This window comes from Phytophthora infestans, genomic scaffold, assembly GCF_000142945.1.
Source record: "Phytophthora infestans T30-4 supercont1.32 genomic scaffold, whole genome shotgun sequence".
Lineage (NCBI taxonomy): Eukaryota > Oomycota > Peronosporomycetes > Peronosporales > Peronosporaceae > Phytophthora > Phytophthora infestans.
This window is the reverse complement of record NW_003303727.1, coordinates 1,361,943-1,385,977: the sequence shown is the minus strand read 5'-3', so window position 1 is coordinate 1,385,977 and position 24,035 is coordinate 1,361,943. Positions and strand designations below refer to the sequence as shown.

The following is a 24,035-nucleotide window of genomic DNA, read 5'->3' as shown; positions in this document are numbered from 1 at the left end:
GCTAATCCTACCAATATATGTTACCGGGGTTTTTCCGTGTGCTGCTACACACTCGACAACTTGCGCCGTCAAGAGCAAGCAGCAGCACTCGGTTTTCTCCCCTGCTGGACTTTCAGTCCCTGCAACTTACTGTTGTTACGACTACTTCCTTCATCACAATGGTCACCACTCGGCGTAGCCGAGGAGCGACCATCACTCAGAAATAAGCTGCAGGGGGTAGTAAGGTTGGCGATGTCCGACGATGGGACCGTGTACATGCCATTAAAAAACTCGTCCTTGTACTTGGCCAAAAGCTCCATCGCCTCGTTCAGAGACAGCGACGTCATTGAAACTTATCTTTTTAAAATGGTGATATTCTTCTCGTACGCTGATTGGGCCGCTACGCAAGGACCAATTAGAAGATCACGATATGTAGACGTATATCAGTACATTGTTTTAATGTGAGGGTCACATATCTACTGATATGGCTGAGGAATTTGTTTTCATACTGGAATCAAGTGAGTCAGCGCGAAGGCAATGTCGACCCCCAAGGCGCGCAAGTCTATCAAGGTGGGCGGTCATGTGGGCGTGCTCACTGGCCGCCGCAACCGCCAGGAGACCATGTTGTCCATACGCAAGGCCAAGAAGGAGGACGCCTACGCCACGCGTCGCAATCTCAAGGCCAACCACCCGCCAGCCGCCTCACAGACCGCAAGTCGAAAGGAGCTTTTGCTCAACCTGGCGTCGCGCTCCCAGGCGCTACTACTCGGTGCGGTCGGCGGTATATATTATTTTTATATAGTCCTATGTAATTATCTGCTAATGGCCTTATTGCAGGGATCCAGCGGCCAGATGCGCTGACGAGGCAAAAGTCCATGCGCGCCTTCGTGTATTTGCTGTCCAGCGGCGTGCCTCCGCTTTTCGACGAGAACGACTCACAGCACGAGGGCTTGTGGCACACCATCTTGGCCGCCCTTCCCTCCTTCGTGACCATCTTAAACGAAGATCTGCCGGACGCCAATGCTGTCCAATTACACTCGGACGCCGCCTTCGCACTGCGCTTCATCTCGTCCATGGACAAGGCTGACGCTGTGATCGCATCAGGCGCCGTCCCCAAGCTCGTTCAGCTTTTCCAGTCCGGGATTTCGGAGCTGCAGATCCAGGCGTCCTGGTGTCTCGGCAACATCGCGTCTGCCTCGGTCGCGTGTTGCGACGAGATCGTCAAGGTCTGTCCGCCCAGCATGGTGCTGCCCCACATCCGCATGGCCACGCCGTCCCTGCGACGTGCGGCTGTGTGGCTACTGCGCAGTCTAGTGGAGTTCCCAGAGGTTATGGATAAGAGCGGCGTCATGACAATAGACACGAAGCGAGAGATGATGGAGGTGCTGGCCAGTATCATCCTGCAGCTTTCGAACGAAAAGGTGAGCAACTTTGTGTCGGCCAACGGCCACGCAGGAGAGGCGATCAAGTTCAAGAAGGCAGCGGCTATCGCTCCGTGGCGGATCTTTGAGGTGCGTTAGTTGTTGGGTCGTTAGGGTCTTATCGACATGAGTTGGCCCTCACCAAGCCTCTTCTGACGGTAGATCAACACAGGAAAGCCGGCGCCGAACGATATTGCTGTCGTGCGCTTCGTTCGCGAAGTGGATGAGACGACGGTGGAGGTCATGGACGTGGACGTGAACTTCGAGACCGGCGAGAACATGGTGTTCCAGGCCAAGAAAGCAGACATGCGGCCGCTGCAGGTTATGGACGATGCCATTGGCGAGGACGATGAACTGGAAGACGAAGAGAACGATCTTTTGGACGAGCAAGTCCTTACGCTTTGTGATAGCTGCTGGGCGCTGGTGGAAATGACGCTTCACAACAGTGACGTCGTTGGTGGGATCGTTAGCGCCGGTCTGTGCCCACGCCTTGTGGAGCTGTTGTACATCTCCCAGAGCAGTATTATCCTCGCACCGGTGCTACGACTATTGGGCAATATTGTGTCTGCTGAGATCTCGTACTCCCAAGCCGTGATTGATGCTAAGCTCCTGGAAGTGATCCCGAGTGTGATGACCACAACCAGTCGAGCGGTGCGAGAGGAAGCGTGCTGGATGCTGTCGAATATTGCTGGTGGCCAAGAAGAACAGGTAGTTGCGATGATGAACTCACCCGGAGTTATCACTGGATTGGTGGAGCAGATGTCGTGGGCCGAGTACGGTGTGAAACGTGAGGCCACATGGGCCATGTGCAACATCATCGTGCGGGCCAATGTCGAGTTCGTCGAGGAAGTCGTTCGTATGGGCGTGTTGCAGTCATTCTGTCCGCTTCTCGACGAATGGGAAGACCCGATGGTGGAGCTTGTTATCCTAGAGGCGATCGAGAGTCTGTTGCAGAAGGACCCGCAGGAAGGCCGCGTAGCTGTTGAGGAGAGTGGATGCCTGTCCAAGATAGAGGAGCTGTCCTACGACCAGAACGACGACGTTAGCAGTATGGCGTCGCAGTTGATAGACACGTGGTTCTACAAAGAAGGAGACGAGGTGGACGCGACGCTAGCGCCGGCCGTCGTAGGGTCCGGAATGACCGGCGAGGCTCTCAACTTCCAGCCCGTGCAGACCGATGTCCAGTTCAACTTTAACCAGAGTTGATTGATAGCAAATCCCTTACTCGGCTACGATAATTGGCGAAGAAAGCCGTCGTACTCGCTGCCATTAGTGAGCTGAAGAAACCCTTGTTTCCGTCGTTGCTTTTAATCTAATTTCGTTCGTGCAGGGCCTCAATATCTACAGTAGCATGTGACGCGCGGAGAAATGGATGGACTCATAAATTACTGTAGTACTACTTAAAAACATGTACAATATGAATTATACGTGTACATATGGAATACTACAGTCCAGTTGATGTGCTGTATTATTAAAACTGTGCTATTAATATATGAATTATATTAAAGTACATGTATTAGTGTTACTTCGTGAAGAGTGTAGCTGACTCTGTAGCCTACAGTACACTTTTATTAGGACTCCTAATAATAGTAGCCACCCCTTTTAGGACCCTAAAAATAGTGAACAGTAGGTTTAGTCAGTCTGACGCGGTCTCGAACCGTAGCATGATGTGTCGACTGTACAAAGCAGGAGCCGCGGCGTCGAGGCTCGACCAGCCCTTGCGACGATACGGAGCTGGGACGTGAGAGAGCGAGGCCGACGCCAGTGACTTCATGCATTCGTGAGACGACCAGCGGAGATTGGTCTCGTGAGTCATGCGCGCACATGCTTTCCATTGGCGACAAGTACCTTAGCGGCGGAGCAGGCCGCGGACAGTGTCCGCCGGCCACAGCACCCCAGTCAGCACTGCTTTTGATAATATCAATTTGATTACATACTGTACGTATGCTTTCCTCCGAAAAGATGGTGGGACTCTCCACCTGTCGGAAAGAATGCTGCTTTACGCAGCGTAAATTACGCTACATGTATTTAAAGTGGCTGCGGTGACGGAGCATTCGTCGTAACAGGACAATGCTGGGCGCTGACGCCAACGCACAGAGTGCAATGCAGATACAGCACCCGGCAAAACTTTTTTTATCAATTCTCCTGTTCCTTTTATTAATATTAGTTTTATGAATATTTACAAGGCGACATATTACAATACATGAGCCCGTTGCCGCCTCGATGTCCAAATACCAGCTCGATTATAAAAACGGATTAAAGCGCAGAAACAGTCCAATGCATTCTGAAAGTCTACTAAAACTTTTCGGATAATGGACAATAATTAAAACGAAACGAGCTTTTCTAAAAGGACGACTGACGGAGGTTTGAATATAAAAGTTGCTACGGTATGTTTTCAAGTAACCAACAACTTGAGCAGCAACAAAGAATCAACTGTTGCTGCATCAGGTCAAGTCTTCGCTTGTCCTTGCAGTATAGTAGTCGTAACGATTAACGAAGCTGATTTCTGTTTTGCACAGCGATTCTTTTCATAAGCAGGAAACCGATACATGTACTCTGCTTGCTGGCTGTGAATGCTTCACCTGTACTTTCGCGAATAAAAACCAACCGCGAAGAAGAGCACTGAACACAAGAATCTTGCTCTTTTAAGACTTAAAAGTTTTCCGCAGCGACCGACCTCCAATGCGTGCCGGCTTCTCCCAACCAAAGAGACAAGAGCGCACGTTTTCTGCGAGTGCCCTGCCTTCAGGCAAGTTGGCAAATTCTCCTGACAATGTGGACAGGGTAAATAGTGCACAATTGCGCAGTGCACCGAGCGCCGACGATCACAGCAACGATTCCGCAATGCCTTTGATGGACGACCTTCAGGAACTGAAAAGGGCATGGCGCCGACTTTGGAGGGTTCTGAGTAGTTTCCTATGGATGCAGCCCAATCCGGTTATTCATCATGGAGATACGACTATTAATACAGAGCTTCGATCGACATTACATGTATGGCGACAATTATTAATAGAGGCGCTGGCAAAGCGTGAGAAACGCCATCCTCAAACCAAATTCAGAGGAACCAACTTACTGCTCAGTTGGATCGTCCTCCAAGAGAGGCATCCACTTCCAGAGGAGGTTACCGGACTCCACAGCACTCTTCTGACGTACTTAAAATATAGACTAAAATAGTCTGACTCTCTTCTCTTCAGACTTGAAAGTGTACAAAATCTTTCGTGGGTTGATGAGTGTACTCCTCGTCCTGCGGATAAAAATTAATGACTTGCATTTTGTAAGCCCAACGGTAATTATCAGTACCGTTCTACGAAAAGACCTTGTCCGTCGTACCCCTTGTCATTATCCAATTTGCTGCCCAGTGCGCACTCGCCTCCGTCGTCCAAGAGCTTCCGTCCGGCCTCTTTGTTCCGCCAGCCAGCGTCGCCCTCCCCCCTTGAATGGTTGACCCCCCAGACTTATATGGCAAAAAATCATGCGTGGACCCGAGCGAACTGAGGCAAGCGTCGTCTCTACAAGACGAGGCCGCGGCCGAGGAGATGCCGCCATCCTCTTCTTTCTCTTACGCTGCAGCGCACACTCCTAGAGCCAGCGCCGGCCGCGCCGAGGGCGCAGAGGACACCAAACTACAACTGGTCGACAATGACGTTGACCTCGAGCGCCGATCTTCGCACCGCGACCGATTCCTGAGCGACGCTGAGCGTGTCGTGGCCATGGACCCGCGCAAGACCCGCGAATCCTTCGCCGAAGTCGATCACCGAGAGGACCAATGGGCCTGGCACGAGAAGCCCGTGGCTACCATCCTGGAGGGTTTTGGAGTGGACGCCAAGCTCGGCCTGGACAGTGAGGACGCGCGCAAGCGTCTGGTCGAGAACGGCCCCAATTCTCTGAAGGCAGAGAAGAGAGCACCCGTGTACATCATCTTCCTACTGCAGTTCACCAACGTGATCATCGGTCTGCTGATGGCTGCGGCCCTGGCCTCCATCGCTCTGCAAGAGTACGTGGAAGGTCTGGCCATCATCGCCATCGTGACGCTGAACGCCGTCATCGCTACAGTCCAAGAACGCAACGCCAGCAACGCGCTCGAGGCGTTGCAGAAGATGACGTCTCCTCAGTGCGTCGTGCTACGTGACGGCGGCCGTCAAGTCCAGATCCCGAGCGAGCAGCTGGTCACTGGCGACATTGTTGTGCTGACGACTGGAGACATTGTGCCGGCCGACATCCGCCTCCTCCACAGCTCGGACTTCAAGGTCAATGAGATGATCTTGACGGGCGAGTCCGAAGACGTGCTCAAGAAATACGACGCCGACATGAGTCGCAGCGAGAAGCTGACGGCTGACAACATGGTGTTCGCCTCTACTTCAGTGGCAACGGGCAACGCCACTGGAGTTGTCTTGGAAACAGGCATGAAGACCCGTGTGGGGTCCATTGCTGCTCTACTACAGGGAGGTGGTGCGGACGGCTCGAAGCGCCCCAATTGGTGGCGTCGCTTTGTGGACAAGTACTACCCCAAGATGACTCCTCTACAGGAAAGTCTGCACAAGCTGGGCGTGTTTATGGGCACCGTCGTGCTGGGAGTGTGTGTGATTGTCTTCATTGTCGGCATGGTCCGCGGCAACGCGGACCCCAAGAACCCGGAGCGGTCTGTCACACTTTATGTGGTGATGATCGCCGTCTCCTTGGCTGTTAGTGCTGTACCCGAGGGTCTTCCAATGGTGGTGACGATCTGTTTGTCCACCGGCACGGCCGACATGGTGAAGAAGAACGTCCTTGTCCGGAAACTGGCTGCTGTTGAGTCTCTGGGTGCCAGCTCAGTCATTTGCACGGACAAGACCGGAACGCTGACTGAGGGCAAGATGACGGCCGTCAAGATGTGGAGCGACTCAGTCGTGTACGACATCACGGGCACGGGCTTCAACCCGACCGGTGACATACTCCACAACGGTGTGAGCCAGATCAAGGCTCCGTCCGTGTCAATCCCAGTGCGCACCACGTTGTTGTCAGCAGTGCTTTGCAGTAACACGAGTTTGCAGCAGGAGGAAAGCGACACCGGTGCACCAATGTGGGTGCCCATGGGGAATTCGTCTGAAGCGCCACTGGTTGTTGCTGCCGCTAAAGCAGGCATCTGGCGTGAAGAAGCCATGAAGACACACCCGAGAGTCGCCGAAGTCCCGTTCTCGTCCACACGGAAGATGATGATTACAGTCAACGAGCTTCCGGCCGGTGAGCCCCGCTTGGATATGCTCCAGCTCCCTGCCAAAACGATGATGGTCGCGAATGTGAAGGGTGCTCCCAACTACATTGCCAAGAACTGCACGCAGCTGCTACGCAAGGATGGAGCTGTCACGCCGATGCACGATCGTGACCGTAATACCATTTTGGAGGCCGTTGATGCCCTGTCGTCGCAAGCCCTTCGAGTCCTTGCAGTTGCTATTCGCCCACTGGATAGGATGCCCTTCTCAGACGACGAGGAAGATGTCGAAGCCAAGTTCGAGGCCCTCTGTGCACCTCTGATCTTCGTCGGCCTCGTCGCCTCCATTGATCCTCCGCGAGAGGGGGTGAAGAACGCGATTCATACGGCTCGTGAGGCTTCGATCCGGACTGTTATGATCACTGGTGACTACCTCAAGACGGCGGTGGCTATCGCTCGTGATATCGACCTGCTTCCTGACGGCGCTGATGCCGACTCTCAAGCAGTGGACTGTGGTGTGCTGCGTCCGCGTCAAAACCAGTATCTGTCTGATGCTGAGCTGGATGAAATCACGAGTCAAGTCTCCGTGTTTGCCCGTGCGAAACCCGAAGACAAGATCGAGATCGTTAAGTCTCTGCAGCGTCAAGGTCACGTGGCGGCCATGACTGGCGACGGTGTCAACGATGCACCAGCGTTGAAGGAAGCCGACATCGGTGTGGCCATGGGAATCGCAGGTACCGCTGTCGCCAAGGGAGCTTCAGATATGATCCTGACCGACGATAACTTCTGCAGTATCGTGTCCGCTGTCGAGAAAGGCCGCGAGATTTATGGCAACATCCAACGCTTCGTGTGTTTCCTGTTGTCGACCAACTTTGGCGAAATCACGCTCATTTTCACGGCTATAGCCGCCGGTATGCCGAATCCTTTGGAGCCACTCCAGATCCTAGTGCTTAACCTGTTCGCCGATGGTATGGCTGCGGTGGCACTCAGTCTGGAGAAGGGCGATGGTACAGTCATGTCGGAGCGTCCGCGTCCTCGTTCGGAGCGCATCATTTTCGGCCGACTTTGGGTCATTGTGCTGTCGAACGCCTTCTTGATCGCTTTTGGAGCTCTGCTTGTGTTCACGTGCGGTCTCTACTGGAACTTTGAGAACGTTTTCCTCGATGACATCACCGCCGACATCGACACGGACAAGGGCGAAGAGGCGTACAGGAATGTGGTGTGCTCTCGCTGGATGGGGCTGGGCAACGAGCGCCAGGCGTACAGCAACTGTGGAGCACGCTCACTTGACGGCACGTACCTGTTCGACGAGAGCATCCGATCGCTGGACTTCTACGAGAGCGACAAGTTGCTGTGCTATGGTGGCGACTACGAGTGCGTGTCGGAAGGAACGTCACGCTCTCAGACGATGGCTTTCGTCTACATCACGACGATGGAGATGTTACGTGCCTACACAGCTCGCAGCTTTACGAAGTCTGTTTTCAAGGACATGTTCACTAACAAGTGGATGCAGATGGCGGCTGTGGGCTCGTTGGCATTGACGCTGTCCGTCACGAAGATTCCCGTCATCAGTGACGATCTCTTCGGCTTCTCGCACATTGAATGGTACGAATGGATGTTCTCGATGGTCTTCGCACTGGTTATGGTGGCTTTCGGTGAGACTATGAAATTTGCCTACCGCCGGCGCGACCGCAGCAAACTTCGCAAGGCTGCGGAGGACAATTACGCCGGCATGGTGGAGGAGATTCGCACGCTGCGCAACCACATTGAACATCTCGAGACCAAGTGGGAAACGGAAATGCACCAGCTCCGCATCCGCGTGAACGACGACCCTCGTGCTGCTCTTTCTCCGGACGGAAATTCGACTCTCACGTCTTCTTCGTCGTCTGGCTCGAGTGAGGAAAGATCGCTCTCGATGCCGCTCAAGTAGCTGGCTGAACGCTGCGATCACTTGTGTCTATCAAAAGTGAGAGATACAATTGCATACATGTGCGTGTGGAAGAATAGGCAGGTAGTGGCGATTAGGTAGGTGGATGGGCATACCTATTAAAGCTAATATAGCTCCTGTTTGGATGGCAAATGTGGTTAAAATTTGTTCGAACGGTAGGTAATGCAAACAAACACCAGGATGGTTAAGCTGAGGAGTCGGGTCACATGACGATGGTACCAGGGTCGGGAATGCTGGCTGAGATGGCTTTATGTGGCAGGATGAGACCGCCGTTGATAAACTTCTCATCCTTCACCTGCACGTCTTCACCGACAACAGTGATTCCCTCAATTCGGCACTAAATACATGTTGTACAGCCATTGAGGTCAGCGTTAAGTGCTCAAAGAGTCCAGAGCGCTACTCAAAACCCCGAAGAACGTACCCATCGGCCAATAGTGGAGCCCCATCCGATAATGCTTGACTGGATCCACGAGTTTGCGCGGACTGTCACACCACGAAGCAGCGTCGTTCGACTAAGTCGAACACCTAAAGACCCCACGATACAGTACGTCGTCAGTCAGCGCACTCTTGAGCTATTACGCCAATCAAACCTTACCGTCTTCAATGACACATCCAGGTCCGACCACAACGTTGGGTCCAATCAGACATCCGTCTCCGATCACTGCCGTGGGGTCCACCATCACGTTGCCAATGAACTTTGGGCCTGTGGACAGAGCATCTGCGTTCGTGCGCTCCACGTAGTCCAAGTGCAGACACATACCCGAGAGGAAATCCTTGGGCTGGCCGATGTCCATCCAGTATCCTGGCAACACCATCGAGAAGAGATTTCCCTCGGCTGCCATCTGTGGGAAGATCTCCTTCTCGATGGACGTCGGTCGCAACTGGATGCGGTCCAGCACTTCTCGGTTAAAAATGTAGATGCCAGCGTTGATCTTGTTGCCCACGTACTCCCTCGGCTTCTCCACGAAGCGTTGGATTTGTCCGTCAGCATCGGAGATCACCACACCGTACTTGGACGGCTCGTCCACACGAGTCACCATGATGGTGCCCTCGGCTCCGTGGGCCTTGTGGAAGTCCAGGAAATCTTCCAGTCGGTACTCGCAGATGACGTCGCTGTTGAATACGAAGAACGGGTCGCCGTCGTCCAGCAGCTCACGGGCCAACGCCAATGGGCCGGCGGTACCCAGCGGCTCAGTCTCATGGGAACATGAGATCTTGATATGGTACTGTGATAAGTTAACAGCCGACAAGTAAGACCATCACTCTGATACTTTCTGTCCTCTTTACAGCACTCGAACCTTCTTCTCCATGGACTCGAGCGCTGCCAGCATCACTTGCGGCTGGTAGTTGACAGCCAGAATCACCTCTGTTACCCCCACCTGCAGATCGCCAAAAGGATATTAGCTTTTACATTGCAAAATACTATTTTGGCAAGACTCGACAGATCGCGCTTACGCACCGCCACGAGCGCCTCGATCTGGTGCATCACAATGGACTTGTTGCAAAATTCCACCAGGGGCTTGGGGCATGACAGCGTGAGCGGCCGCAGCCGCGTGCCGAAGCCTCCGACGAGGATCAGCGCCTTCATCTTGTCGGGTCTTCGTCAAGAATGCATGCCAGATCGCATTCATGTTAAATACGTATTGGTGTAAGAAACCCACACCAAATTGGCAAAATAAAGACAACTTCAACATGGTCCCAACTTTAGCTTTTCATTCCCATTGACGTGCCTGCTACCCCCGAGACCTGAGTAGATCACTGAAAATAGTCCTAAAGGCATTGACGCATGAGTTCTATGCAACTGTGGCTGACGGATATGGGTGGCGTTCCGGAGTTGCAATTGCTATTTGTCGCCGTTGAGCGACGATGGGGACCAGTACCGGAGTCCTGCGTGTTGTCGTGGCACTGGTGTCGCTAGTTCACGGGTGCATCCATGACACGATTGAGCACAAGCTGGTTGACGGTCACCAGCACTACGGAGACAGTCACCCGTTCGACGCTCGTAGCCGGAAGCTTGTTGAGCAAGACTCGACCAACTTCCAGACGTACGAGTCTACGACCTCCGACAACGCCTACCAACCGATTCGTATCACTCCATACTACGACGAAGCTACACTAAACCTCCTATCAGAAGAGAAGCAATCTGTGCTGTACAACGTTATCCCTGATGCTATCAGTCGCTTTAAGGCTGCGCTGCGAGTCATCCCAGTACAAAGTAAACTGGCAGCCCAACACACGTGCAAGACGCAGTGGATGACGTCGCCTCCTATTTGTAAGGCGTTTGTCGAGAACGAAAAGTGCCTCGAGATGCTCATTCCAAGTGAACATTTCGGAGCTACACGATATTGCAACTCGTGTCCTAAAGAAGGTTGTGCAGGTGGAAATTGCGCTGTCACAGACACGCAGGGGGCTGAAAACACCGATTTCCTACTCTACATTCGTGCTACGACAACAAACTACTGCGGCTCTCGTACTCTTGCCTACGCATCATCGTGCCAGAAGGACCAATACGATCGCCCTACCTTTGGCATGGCAAACTTCTGTCCCTCACAGATCAGTACCGCACCTGAAGACTACGAGGCGCAAGTGGCGACTGCCATGCACGAAATGACGCACGCTCTCGGGTTCTCAGCGCAGTTCTTCCCCTACATGCGTTATCCTGACGGGACTCCGCGCACACCTCGTGATTCGAGCGGGAGGCCACCAACGCACAAAACCGGAGTGTGTCCCAACGGCTCTCCTATCGACTACTACGTCGAGCCAAGTACGAATACCGTCAAACACTTCATCGAACGAGGTCACGTCGTCGCCAAAATGGTGACGCCAAATGTAGCTGCATTCGTCAAGTCTCACTTCGGTTGTGGCTCGCTGGAAGGAGCTGAAATCGAGCAGCAAGATGACTCCGGATGTCTCGGATCGCACTGGGAAGAACGGATCTTTGAGCCCGAGTACATGACACCAGTGGACAGCTTCCGCAACGTCTTTAGCGCATTGACACTCGCTTTCTTCGAGGATTCCGGCTGGTACCGTGCGAACTCGTCGGCAGCTGAGCGAATGCATTTCGGAGAGAACCGTGGATGCGATTTCGCCACTGAGAAATGCATTAACCCGAGCACAGGCGAGTCTGTAGCATCCGATCACTTCTGCACGACCAATAGCGCGGAAAGCTGTTCCGTCGACGCCTCGTCACGCTCAGTCTGCACTCTTTCAAATGGCCGATCCATTCCCGAAGATTACCGGTACTTCGCTGGTGCACCTACAAAGGGAGGTGACGACTTTGCCGACTTTTGTCCGATCAACGTTGGCTACACGTACGGAGACTGCAGCAACCCCAGCAACCTCGTCTTCCCTGGCTCAACCAAGATCAACATCTTGGGGGAATCCTACTGCCCCAATTGCAAGTGTACAGCTACAACGCTCCGCAGTGCCGACTCGACGAATTGGATCGTCAACTCACGTCGACAAACCGGATGCTACGCAATGCGATGCTATGAGAATGGGGGCGGTAATGTCAGCAACAGTATCATCGAGTTCACGATCTCGCGCAGTAAAGCAAGCGACTTTATTCAAGTTAACTGCACTAAAAGAGGAGAAAAACTATCGATCCCTGGGTTTACTGGATTCCTCACGTGTCCAGACCCGAGTATTATCTGCGACTCGAACGAGGCCCACAACTTCGTAGATGATACTGGAACTGGAGGAACTGGAACCGGCACTGCTAATCTGCGCTCCACAAACGCAGCGAACACGCTGCACTCCGAGACATCGCACACTCTTCACCTCCTCGGCTTGGCCTTGGTGACTTTCGTAGCAGCTCTTGCATAGAAGTATTTAAAAGTTTTGAGACCTAGAAGGTAATCTGAGCTATCTCTTAACTCCAGTATTCATTGAGGCGTCGGTTGAAGAGCCAAGTGTTCACAAAGCTGTGAAGAAAGACCAGAGCGTAGTGCTCGAACTCGACAGCACCGCTAGAGAGTTTCAGTTGCTGGCTCGGCGGCTCGGCAGTCCGCAGCTGTTGAAGCGTGAACGCCACGATAAACCGCGTTGGGGCGTCTGGAAACGTTCCTCGGAAGGCATTTCCTCCTGCGCGATGTGCTGCCTCAAACGAGTCGGCGAGAGTTGCAGCACAACGTTTTGCCTTTGACAGGGTCACCAGTCCGTCTACAAGCTTTGAGCTCTGCTGGAACGCGGCTTGAATCTCGCTTTCCCTGTCGCGCAGATACGCCATGCGCTGCTTGATCTCTTCGTCCTCGTCTTCAGCTGGAGCTTGAGCTAACAGCTACGGATACAAGATGCGAATTTAGTGGTCGACTTTTTTTCCTACCGGTTTATGAAGCTCCTACCTCTCGCAGCCACGAGGGCAGCACCGTTGAAAGTTGCCAGTTGTCGACCTGGCAGCAACGTAGTGTTTGGGTTTCGCTAGGAGCAACCGAATCAAACTTTTCAGTGTCGATGTTGCTTTCGATCTCTAGCGGTTCACGCGACACGAAGCTGCATACCCCATAAGGCGTTTGTTTTTCTGTAGGCTCAGGGTCCAACGCGTCAGTTTGGGGCTTGTCAGCGGTGATTGCTAGCCGTAAATGAAGCAGTTGGCTAGTCACGGCGCGTTTCAGGTCCACACTTGCCTCTGTACGTGCAGCATCGTCGCTCGAATCGGCACTTAAAGTGGCCGTGGCAGTTGATGGAATCCCCCTGCGTACGAAAGAGTGGCGGAACGTATAGCGTCCCAGGAGGGTTCCTTGGGAGAAGAGTGAGTGTGGGCGGAGGTCAGAGAGCGGAGCTTGCAGTGGACCAACTACGTGCTGCGTCAGTATTCGCGAGTTTGCACTGGGCAAGTTAGGGAACACCGTGCTGGTTAGGGGGCTCTCGCTGCTGTAGACTTCGCGGATCACCGAGTCGAAGCTCTGATAGCGACTACCGCTAAGTAAAACAACTTGCTTCTTCACTTGCGAGCCCTTCTCAGCCGAGGATTCATCCTCTCGTTGCCAGTTGAAAACAAGCTCGAGCAATCGCGCTACGTCCTGTCGATAGAATCCAAACTTGCGACGGTAAGAAGTATCTATACTCGCTTTCTCGCTAATCTCTTCGAGAGATTCGTCGAAGAGCGCCTCAGTTGATACAAGAAGTAGCGTGGATAGCTTTGGTGTGGCCAGTAACACTCGAAGAGCTTCCCAGGTGCATTCGTGAATACACGAGCCTCCAAGCTCCTGAATAGGAAGCACAAACAGCCCAAAGGCCCCAAAGCTGTGACACAGAGGCTTACGCCACCGCACTTCCTCGCCGCGTAGTCGCTTGGAAGGAGGGAGAAGCAAATTTTGGTACCGGACGTGGAATCTCGTCAGCAATTCCCGGACACTAACACTCTGCTGAGCTTCACCGTCTTGATTGTTGACTGGGAGTTGATCCATTTCATTCGTCAGTAAAAGATGTGCGCCGTGCGCCAAACTCTCTCGAACGCCAGGAGCATTCCACGTGGCTCGGTACATCTCTCGAAACCGGCTGAGGACGATGTCAGTCGTTGGGTCTTCACATTGAAAGAGCGGATTCCGTGAAGCCTTATTGCTGGCAGCATATACCAAAGCTTCGTGGACGTGGACGTTGGATTGTGGGAAGAACTGGCCACCTAAGAGCACAGTCAAGTTGAGGTCAACGAAAGGCATCTCCACTGTGTTCTCCGCAATTGAATGCCACAGTGGGGCCTTTGCACTGGTGTCGTTTATCTTCGGGAGTCTGGGTGGTCTGCTCTCATGGCATAGAGCGATAATGTCGAACTGTTGTGGAGACTTCGCCACCGTCGTAAAGCTAGCGTGAAATTGCTCTGGATGCTGAATGTTCTCAAAGCAAACGCGATAAAAGTGTCCCGATCGCAAATGTGTGATGAAAAAGGAGTTGGCTTGGTCAGCAAAGAAGCGCTGGAAGACACGGCGACTCTCGCGTGTCAGAGGGTTCTCCACCAAGCACACAACATCAGCATCTCTGTCGACTTCTAGCAGGATCACAGCGCTCCAATCGTCTACCCATCCGACCACCGGTCCGCACAGAACTTTGGGCAGGTTTTCGCTGTGCTGGTCTTTGCCGATTCGGTTCATTTCCACGACGCTGCGTGGACCGCTCTCCACTTTCAGCTCCACGAAACATTTCTGGTTGATGACATCTCCCAGGTGCTCGAACTCGAATCGACCGTGGACAAGTCCGCTTCTCTTTGGGATCTCCGAGCCATGCGGTGCAGCAGAAATTGCCCCGACTGTAACTTGTTCCGCTTCGGTCCGCAGCTTTGCGTCTTTCACTCGCATTTGGGCAAAGCAGCGCACTGGATTCGCACCTGCGAGAACTACAAACTGGCGACTTGGCTGCTGAACTTTCCAGTCGAATAACTGCGACAGAAGACGAGTTTGGGCTGCACTATTTGCACTCCATGACGTTGCAACCTCGCCAGAACGAGCGTCGACAGAGCTTCCCTCGTCCAGTACAGCGTCGTCTATGAGCGGGGTCTCGGAACAAACCAAAAGAAGCCGAATGTCGGCGTTCTCAAGCGTTTCGTCGATGAATCGCCACTGCACGTTGCTCAGCAGTTCATTCTCACGCGCTTGCGACCCTCCAGGCTCCAATCGGCTGCTACGCAAGTCCAATACGAGGATACCAATACTCCCCACTTGATACAGAAACTCTTCGCCTCGCTGCGGGGCCAAAAGCTGGTTGTAGCTCACCAGTTGCTTCTCCAGTTTTACTTTTTCGGCCTCCACAGCTCGAAGATTTTTCTCCACGCGTCTCGCACCGTCGATGTCGTGTCGCTTCTTCTGCAGCTCCAGCTCCTCCACAGCTTTTGGGATCTGATTCGACAGAGCGAAGATCTGAGCGGTTGAGGCCAAGGCCTTTTGTGCGATAGCCAGCATTTCAGCCTGCGCACGTGGAGAATAGTAACTTGTATCCCACAAAGTTTGCAATAGCCTCTCCAGATGAACCTACCTCGCGTTCAATGAGCTGCTTGAAGTCGTCATCCCAAAGCTGCCGTTGATATTCGTGGTAGAGACGTCGTGCGCAGCGCGTGACAGTTCGAATGACTTGCATCTAACACACGACAGATACGTACATTAGCCACAGCCAGACTCGTAAGTAGATTGTCACCTCATTTACCAAAAGTGTCGGCTGTTCGTGGTCGATGTAGAACTCATCGCGCGTTGTGAACCGCGGGTAAATGTCAGCGTCATCCCATATCATCAAATTGCTGGAGTTCGCGAGCACGAATTTCAAGTTTGGCGCTAGCATCCACTGCGTCCTATACGCCGATCGGAGAATATCCGTGGCCTTTGTCTCCATTGTCAACCAGTCTGTCGCACTGTAGCTCAGCCCTTCTCCGTGGAGCAAAAGCAACTGCACGGCCTTGTCGAACATCCGCTCCATCGCGACTTGCCCTCCCAGATGCAGCACAATTTGCGTCTCTCTCTGCTCTACTCGCTCCCGAATCTCTCTCCACAGAGTTGTTTCCCCGCTTTCTAGATCGTACACATTGTCTCCACTCACAGCCACGACGTTCAACCTGTTCCCATGCTCTAAGCTTTGGGTCTGGAAGCGTGCTCGACTCGCCTCGACGTCCTCCTTTCGAAGTCCCCCAAATGTCACGGCATAGCGCTTCCCCGGTACCAACCGATAGAACGTGAAGACAGCAGGTTGATCTGCTTCACACTGCACCGACAGTCGACACTGCGGCACCTCCACCATGGCATTCGTGGCAGCATCGAGAGTTGACACATGAGCTGTCACAACTGCTCGACGGTTCACTTCCAGCAGCACCCGAGCACGTTGAAACTCCACTTTGCCCACCACGGGACCTAAGACCACCTTTACCTCTACAAACCAGCACTATGACAAGTAAACAAACTGATTTACACGCTTAATTGAAGCAGTAGTGTACCCTCTCGAGTGCCAATTATCATGTTGTCGATTGACAATTGACCGGGACGAAGCACGGGTGGAGGCCGACAGCGCGCACTTAGCGCCTGTAGAGAACGCTGCATATCCGCCAGCTCCTCCTTGAGCCTCGCGGGCTCCGTCTCGCCGCTCGCAGCATTCCCCATGGCAAATGATACAGCGACTGTCCAAATTTCAAGTTGAAGTGGGTCTATTGCTAATTTTGTGCTATGTGGGACACACCTGTCCGTGGAGGTAATCGTTGATTATGGTGTTGCTGGACAAGAGGAAGGAGGTGCTACGGCTGTACCGCGAGATCCTGCGCACCACGCGCACGTTCCCGCACCGCAATGAACAGGGTCAGCCCTGGTCCGACGTACTACAGAAGAAAGCGCGCATGGAGATCGAGCAGAACCGCTACGAGACGGTAGAGCCTTCAAAATAAAACAATGCAAAACCTAATGTAAATTCTAACCACACTATTTTGGTTTAGGACGGCGAGACCATCTCCAAGCGCATTCTTTTCGGCTGGAAGTGTCTGCAAGAAGTTCAGGAGAAGGTGTCGATGCATTTTGCACTGTGGTTAGTAGTAATTATCTGAAAACTTAATATTTACTTATTCTTCAGATGATGGAGAAGCAACAGGAGCTGGCATCGAACCCAGACAGTGAGGAGAAACGCTAAGCAGGATGAAAACAAAACTAGAATGAAGACAACAATGATGCGGTAGCTCCTCATGAAGTTTTCGCAGGTCGTCGCACCGAACTTGAAGCAATGTCAAGTCATAAAAAAATCGTAAATAGTGGAGGCGTGTTGCAGTGTTTGACGCTTCTATCGGAGAACTTACAATAGAGGCATAAAATGCTGGTTACTACTGAACTCAAGGTACAGGGTGAAGAGCACGTGCAGCGACTCGTAGACGTTCTTGTGCACTGGAATATCGAGCAGAGCGCAGATGACTCGCACGTATTGCTCGAGTCCCATGTCCAGATCTGCACCAGGCAGCGTCGTCTTACCCAGAAGTTCCTCGAACTCTTCTGGCCACACCTGCATGAGACTCTCGATGTCGGGCATTGTCTTCGTGTAGTGAACTTGAGGCGGCGGTTTGGTGCGATGCAAGTCGGCGATGGATTTGATCCAGCGGTCGATTTCTCGAGGAGATTTTTCTGCGTTCTCGATGCTTCGGACGACGATGTCGCCGTGTTTCTTCTTGGACGTGGAGCGGAGCTGAAGGTCCAGGACTGTGGCGTCAGATTGAGTCAGACTCGGTTCGTCCAGCATCTTCAGTCCCAATTGATCCGGTTGACCATCCGGACGCGGCACCTTTAAGAAGGCATCCATATCGCCCACTGCTGGGATAAACTCTGGAATGAAACACTTGAGTCGCGTCTCCAGCTCGATCTCCTGCGCCTTGAAGCGTCCAATGTACTGGAAGAGTTCTCGAATCTCGTGCGAGACCTTCAAGTGCGCATAGTCACTCTCCTTGTATCCACCTGCGTTGGCCATCATCGCTGCGTGGTTGGAGCTTCCGCTACTCGCAGTCGTGTCGGTGTTGCCTGTATGAGGAGCTGCAGCTGAAGCCACATGAGAAGTTGACTGCGACTCGTCTCCTTCATCGTCGTCGTCCTCCTCATCGTCATCGTCGTCGCTATCCGACTCATCAGAGGAACTGGCTGACTCCTGTGCTGGTTTCCGTACCGGCTCAGGACGTTTCTCAGGTGCTGCAACTGCAGGTTTTAGCGCTGGAGTCGGGGTTTCCGCCGTGGTTTTCTTGGCCTCGATTTGTGGTGGCGGCTGACGACTTTCCTTCGAGTCTTGTCGAGCTTTGGGACTCGGCTGGCCGTTGGTGTCGATGCTATCGCCCGAGTCACTCAGATCCACTTCTTCATCGAACGGTTTGTTCTTCGTCTCGTTACCCACTAGGGTCGAGGTAACGTTAGGGAGACTACTCTTAGCTCCAGCTTCCATAGACACACTCGCAGGTTTGTCCATTGTTGTTTTCTGCGGGCTTTCCACCTCTTGAACACTCTCCGACAACTCAAGTGCTTCGTCGAACAGTTGATTCTTCAGAGCTCGTCCTGCCCCCGCCGGCTTCTTGGGCGAGTTCGGGTCTTCGGACAAGATGCTGCCCTCCGACTCGCTCAAATCCACCGCTTCGTCGAACGGTTGGTTCGTTAAGGAGCGTTGTGACCCTCCGGCCTTGACACCATCAAACGCTTTAGCACCGGCAGCTTTGGGATTGCCCTTGCGGTCGTCCTCCGACTCGGACATGTCTTCTTCGCTCGAATCCTCGTCCGCCTCGCTCCCGCTGTCGGAAATGTCTTCGTCGCTGTCGTCCTTGCCGGAATCGTCATCGTGCTTGGCCTCTCGCTTTGACATAATTAAGATTTCCCCTTCCTCGAATTATTAGTGTCGCGATGGATCTCCTCGTTCCGGAGACTGCTCAAGGTCGCGTCCGTTCACAAAAGTTTTCGATCTATCCATAGCAGTTCTAGATTTTAGAATTCCGCTCTTGAGAAAGTTTTTAGCTGCGAACTTGTGGACACCGACGTGGGCATACGGGGGGACGAAAGAGGGGAAAATAGAGAACACTCGCATATCGATCTCCCTCCGCGATCGGATTTAGCTTTTAAAAATTGATAGACGCCTAGACCTCAAGGTAGTGCAATACTACCGGTAGTACAGTAGGACATCGAGCCATCGACTCAACTGTAGAGCAAATGATTTTTTTTGGTACACCAAATCGCCCTATTTCTAAATTTGGGTACCTCGAGCTTGTTGGCAAGTTTGGCCAGCTGGCAGTTCATGTATTATCATACCAGTGTTATAATGTGCTGTCATAGATGTGAAGCTCACAAGTGAATAAGCTTCTTCGGTCGAGAGTTTTCACGAAATTCTGGTTAACGTACTTTTTCAATCGTACAGGTCCATTCTCGTGCTTACAACGACCATCTCCAAAGTGATTCGAAGTTCCGATGCCAAGAATCAGCTGGAAAAAAATGCGTCTAGCAGGCAGCGGTAGTTCGACCTTTGTGGAAAACAGTCTTGCTCGGGAACTCAACGGGAACAGCGCGTAGTGTTGGTGCCTTTGGTTTGGGTCGTCCTGCTACAGAAGAATGTATTTCTGCGTCGTCCTCTTGCTCCTCGCTGGATGACGTTGCGGTAGACGCATCGGAAGACGTTGACACGGAGGTCGTCTCGACAACAGGCTTCAAGTTGCTAGCCGACGGTATATGAACGAGAGAGAACAACGTGGCGCCACTAACACGGCGCTTGCCTCGCTTGAACAGCACTTGCTTCGGGAGCAATACGCCACACTCGGGAACATTTTCTTCTTCATACAGGAACGCCTTGCCCTCTCGCGGTGGCGGTCTGGCTTCGACAACTTTTTCAAACTTGACGTTCTTCCTGGACGGGTCGTTGGGATTGTTCGGCTTCTTCGTCAGGTCTTGAATATTTACAACTTTGCTCGCCTGGACCTTGATGACCTCCTTGTCTGAGCCTTTGAACGCCCTCATGGGGGATCGCTCCCGTTTGTCGCTTGAGACGACTGTGTATTCTTCTGGCGCGATGGCATTTACGTCTTCGTTTGAGTGCAGACTGCTGTAGTGATCGTCCTTATACAGCAGATGCAGTATCCGATACGGAGGGGGTGGCTGGCTCTTCTTGTCTGCGTCTTCGTTTGCTACTCGCAACCTCCGTACCGGGCCTGTGTGTACGACTATGTGGATGTTGAAGAGCATTGCCGCTGCGTACAGCTCCAGGTGGCCGCCCCATTCGCCGTCCTCTTGCATGCGACTGCAGTAGTCACCGACCAGTTCGTCTTCTACGAAAGGTTGGAAGTGGGTTTCCTCTCTTGCGATGAAATCCACAAGTCGTCGTCGAATATCCTGGTGGAACAGCTCGTTATTGTAGAGCTGGTCGCTAATAGCCCGGAAGAGGCAATTGCCGTCCTTGCAAATAGGAACGACAGTCCACCCGAGGGTTAAATAGTGTTGTTCTACCTGCTTGTTGGTAGTCCAAGGTGCATCTCGCTCTACGCCGTGGTGTGGCGAGCCGTATTCGACTCGTGGGACGTACGAACAGCCCGACTCGCTCCTCTGTTTGGTCTTCTGGAGCTTCTCGTCTATCTCGTGCGCTGCTGCCACTGCATCTGCTTCGAGGTCATCTCTAGCGTTATCTGACTTGACGTTATTGGAGTTTGAGCTAAACCAGAAACGAACTCCCTTGCGATTGCCACTCGTTAACGACCGAAGGCTGAAGCGAGAGCTCAGTCTTATCGTCATGTCCGACCCTAGATACACTACCCCTGGGTGAATTCACAAATGGATGAAAACCCCGCTCGCTGGCGTATGGGTCCCGATACGGTAATGGCAGAGGTAGCCGGCAGTTCCGTTTCAGCTGGGGCGACGGGATCCATACAGTCGCACAAAACGCTCCCATTTCCGATCCATGAACGCCGAAACATTTGTGGAGAGCAATGACCAGCTGCCGATAGCGTAGTACGGAGCGTCTAACATGGGATAACCACAACTTAACCACCAGCATGTAGACGCAAGCCACACACGTCAATTGGCACCACATAGGACGGGCTACTTCAGTAAAGACGGCGTGTACATCAATGTATTATTCGTCCCTTTTGGCGAACCATGCTTGAACTGGAACTACATGTAGATCATTTATTCTGACTCTACGGTTGTTGATTATTTCGACGCGGATGCCTTGCGAGCAGCGCTTTTTGCAGCCTTCTCGGCCTTGCGTACTTGACGTTGCTCTTTCTTACTTAGGGTCTTGCCCGTTCCAGCTGCCATCTGTAACTGTTCACCGAGACTCTTTACCAGAATATCAACCTCGCGTCTTTGGAACGACCCGCTCTTCCGGCTGGTCCTCGCTAGTGGATTTCGACGCAGAATCATGCGTCTGCCATCGCTGCAGAATTGAAGCGCAAGAACCGACCTCGTCGCTAAATAACCAAGTGAGAATTCGACAAGAAAACGCACGTACCTTAGCGAAGTCCTCGGTGCGAAACCCGTCGCAGTCGAGCTCGATTGAAACCGGCAAAGTGTCGGGATCCACGGGATCTTTTAGCGCTCGCACGCTGTCGTAGTGATCCTCGCCGTGGTAGGCCACGTGAACGAACCGCGTGGGTCTGAGACGGTCGCACTCGATCACCATTATACGTGCGCTCGGTTGGTCCTGATGGACGACCACGTACACCTGAAACAGCCGAGCAGCAGCGTACAACTCCTGGTTGCCGCCCCACGTGCCGTCTTCCCGCATTCTTGCGCAGTACTGTACCGCAATAGAAAACACACATAAGTCTGTCAAACACGTGCATTTCTATCCTCTATGCGTCCACAACCTTCTCAAACTTCTCCTCGTCTTCCATGAACGGCTCAAAGTCGTCACGATGCTGCTCCAAGTAACTCACGATTTTCTATTCAAGCACAGCACATCAGCAATAATCGACCAGCTCTCCCTCACTATTAGGAGCCCACCTCCCGAACGTCTTCGTGCTGGTGCTGGTCTCCATAGAGCTGGTCTGCTAGGGCGCTACAGAACGCGATATGTGCCACCTGTAGACCGTGAGTTTTACGCGGCACCATTGCATCAGCAGACACCAGTAATATCGAGTGCCTTACCGGAAGAGGCAGTTACCGTCAGCCTCCACTTCCTGCAGACGCGTGAAAAAAAGAGAGAGATACGTTGAGAGTCTGTGACTGCAACTCGGAGATCGTGGACAAAACGATCTGATGCTTACGTGCAATTTACAGCCGACATCCGCTAGTTTCCTGCGCATGAGCTTCAGGGCGTCGTCGTCCACCACGTAGGACGAATTCTTCTGCTTCTTCTTCGGCTTGGCTTTGGTCTTGGACACGACGTCGTCCAGTCGCTTGCCGGTAGCAGCCTGGAAAATCACTTTCTGCACGTATAACGAAGGCGATAAAGGTATTAGACACCAGCACACTGGATGCACTAAGTACTAATCAGCATCGACGACTCGTACCGGAGCCTTCTTGGCCAACTTCTTGACATTATTGCGCCCCATTCACACTGCAGTACTCAAGTAAATCTGAAAGCTCATCAACAGCTTTCGTTAAGTATACACTCACGTTTCAGCCAATCAAAATACGCGACCAACGCTTGCTCCTTCGCCAGTCATAAGCTGTAGCAACATGGTCGAGACGCGTCGGACGTCGCGTCGTCTCCAGGCTAAGGCCAGCCCGTCACCGTCTCCGATGAGTTCGCCTGTCGGTCGCGCCCCCACGAGAAAATCGCGTCGTACGCCGTCGCCACGCAGTCGTAACAAGAAGCCGCAGGAAGAGACCGAGGCTGCGAGCCAGGAGGAGCCACAGGAAATCCCTGTCGTCGTGACGGACGAGGAGTCGGAACAAAAGGAGCAGAAAAAAGATGAAGATAATGATACGACAGAGAAGGTAGTGGAGAAGGAGGAAGATGAGATTGTACTGCTGGATGATGACGAAGAGGTCGTCGAGGTGGAGCAGGAAGAGAAGGAGGCTCCAGTGGAGAATGATGAGGAGAATATTATGCTGCTGGATGATAACGAAAAAGAGGATGAAGACGACGATGACGAAGACGACGATGACGAAGACGTCGACCAATACGTACGTTGCTCTTTCATGCTAGAGTTTGAATATTGTACTGACGGATGTTGGTCGTTGGCTGCTGCAGGCTTCTCTTGCTGCGTCTGGTTTGAACCTGTCTACCAAGTCAGCGACTGCAACTTCATCTGCCTCTGCGAAGCCGTCGACCGCTGCGCTTTTGAAGCGCCGACTGGTACCGAACCAACTGGATAGCGGCGCCTCGCAGTACCGAGAATTCTTCAACTTCGAAGGCTCGAAGCGCTCGCAGGCGGCGACGCTCCGTGCCGACACGAGGGCCGCAGAGGAGGCCAAGGTGCTGGCAGCAGGTCAGAAAGCTGTGGCCCATTCGGAAAGACAACGCGCCGAGTCCCAATACAAAAAATCTGCTGGACGCCGGTGGTTCAACTTCGAGTCGGAGGAGATTACGGACGACGCGCGCCGCGACTTCGCCTTGCTGCGTATGCGTAACTACCTGGACCCAAAGAAATTCTACAAGAGCTCGGACCACTCGCGTGCGCTGCCCAAACACTTCCAGATGGGCGTGGTGATCGAGGGCGCGCACGAGTTCCACTCCGCTCGCCTCACGAAGAAGCAGCGCCGCAAAACCTTCACGGACGAGATCATGGCGGACGAGGCCATCGTGCAGTACACGCACCGCGTGGCCGGCAACATCCAGAAGGCGCGCAGTAATCAGAGCCGCAAGAAGAGACGACGCAACTAGAAACTGGGCTATCTGGACTGAGCGCAATATAGATTTCCATGCATTGATTTTCTTACCGGTTCGAGCCTGCATACATGTCGGTGGAAAACCGGCAGCCGTTGACGATTGTTCACCATGTATAATAGGTGGGTTACTTTACGGTGTCCACGTCTCGTTAAAGATTTGAAGGTGCCGGCGTGAAGAGCCCGTGATGGTCTCTCAAAGAGCCTCATAGTTTGACAAGACTGCTTGGAAACGCTTCAACGCCTGCGTCACTAGACCTGTT

General features: G+C 52.9%; 9 protein-coding genes across 9 annotated transcripts; 4 read left to right on the top strand and 5 right to left on the bottom strand.

Annotated features, from left to right (window-relative positions):
- Positions 1–497: 497 nt before the first annotated feature.
- On the top strand, positions 498–2,659 carry PITG_14231 (importin subunit alpha, putative; the record flags this gene model as incomplete). Its single annotated transcript, XM_002899283.1, has 3 exons — positions 498–748; positions 817–1,490; positions 1,563–2,659. 3 exons carry the CDS (start codon positions 517–519, stop codon positions 2,604–2,606), a joined length of 1,950 nt encoding a protein of 649 aa, XP_002899329.1.
- Positions 2,660–4,754: 2,095 nt separating this feature from the next.
- Positions 4,755–10,124, bottom strand: PITG_14229 (mannose-1-phosphate guanyltransferase beta, putative; the record flags this gene model as incomplete). The annotated part of the gene is made up of 5 exons (XM_002899281.1): positions 4,755–8,873; positions 8,958–9,061; positions 9,132–9,762; positions 9,835–9,915; positions 9,996–10,124. The coding sequence occupies 5 exons, from the start codon at positions 10,122–10,124 to the stop codon at positions 8,739–8,741; spliced, it is 1,080 nt and encodes a 359-aa protein (XP_002899327.1).
- Positions 4,838–8,518, top strand: PITG_14230 (calcium-transporting ATPase sarcoplasmic/endoplasmic reticulum type, putative; the record flags this gene model as incomplete). The annotated part of the gene is made up of 1 exon (XM_002899282.1): positions 4,838–8,518. The coding sequence occupies one exon, from the start codon at positions 4,838–4,840 to the stop codon at positions 8,516–8,518; it is 3,681 nt and encodes a 1,226-aa protein (XP_002899328.1).
- Positions 10,125–10,843: 719 nt separating the features above from the next.
- On the top strand, positions 10,844–12,222 carry PITG_14228 (leishmanolysin-like peptidase, metalloprotease family M08, putative; the record flags this gene model as incomplete). The annotated part of the gene is made up of 2 exons (XM_002899280.1): positions 10,844–12,066; positions 12,174–12,222. The coding sequence occupies 2 exons, from the start codon at positions 10,844–10,846 to the stop codon at positions 12,220–12,222; spliced, it is 1,272 nt and encodes a 423-aa protein (XP_002899326.1).
- A 1,285-nt stretch (positions 12,223–13,507) lies between these two features.
- On the bottom strand, positions 13,508–16,611 carry PITG_14227 (uncharacterized protein; the record flags this gene model as incomplete). Its single annotated transcript, XM_002899279.1, has 7 exons — positions 13,508–13,536; positions 13,602–14,022; positions 14,113–14,242; positions 14,309–15,408; positions 15,503–15,604; positions 15,671–16,383; positions 16,449–16,611. 7 exons carry the CDS (start codon positions 16,609–16,611, stop codon positions 13,508–13,510), a joined length of 2,658 nt encoding a protein of 885 aa, XP_002899325.1.
- Positions 16,612–17,287: 676 nt separating this feature from the next.
- On the bottom strand, positions 17,288–18,841 carry PITG_14226 (uncharacterized protein; the record flags this gene model as incomplete). The annotated part of the gene is made up of 1 exon (XM_002899278.1): positions 17,288–18,841. One exon carries the CDS (start codon positions 18,821–18,823, stop codon positions 17,288–17,290), a length of 1,536 nt encoding a protein of 511 aa, XP_002899324.1.
- Positions 18,842–19,449: 608 nt separating this feature from the next.
- Positions 19,450–20,730, bottom strand: PITG_14225 (uncharacterized protein; the record flags this gene model as incomplete). The annotated part of the gene is made up of 1 exon (XM_002899277.1): positions 19,450–20,730. The coding sequence occupies one exon, from the start codon at positions 20,728–20,730 to the stop codon at positions 19,450–19,452; it is 1,281 nt and encodes a 426-aa protein (XP_002899323.1).
- A 417-nt stretch (positions 20,731–21,147) lies between these two features.
- PITG_14224 (uncharacterized protein) lies at positions 21,148–22,244 on the bottom strand (the record flags this gene model as incomplete). The annotated part of the gene is made up of 6 exons (XM_002899276.1): positions 21,148–21,407; positions 21,445–21,736; positions 21,807–21,881; positions 21,943–21,997; positions 22,087–22,118; positions 22,206–22,244. 6 exons carry the CDS (start codon positions 22,242–22,244, stop codon positions 21,148–21,150), a joined length of 753 nt encoding a protein of 250 aa, XP_002899322.1.
- Positions 22,245–23,047: 803 nt separating this feature from the next.
- On the top strand, positions 23,048–23,770 carry PITG_14223 (uncharacterized protein; the record flags this gene model as incomplete). The annotated part of the gene is made up of 3 exons (XM_002899275.1): positions 23,048–23,070; positions 23,138–23,156; positions 23,276–23,770. 3 exons carry the CDS (start codon positions 23,048–23,050, stop codon positions 23,768–23,770), a joined length of 537 nt encoding a protein of 178 aa, XP_002899321.1.
- Positions 23,771–24,035: the final 265 nt, after the last annotated feature.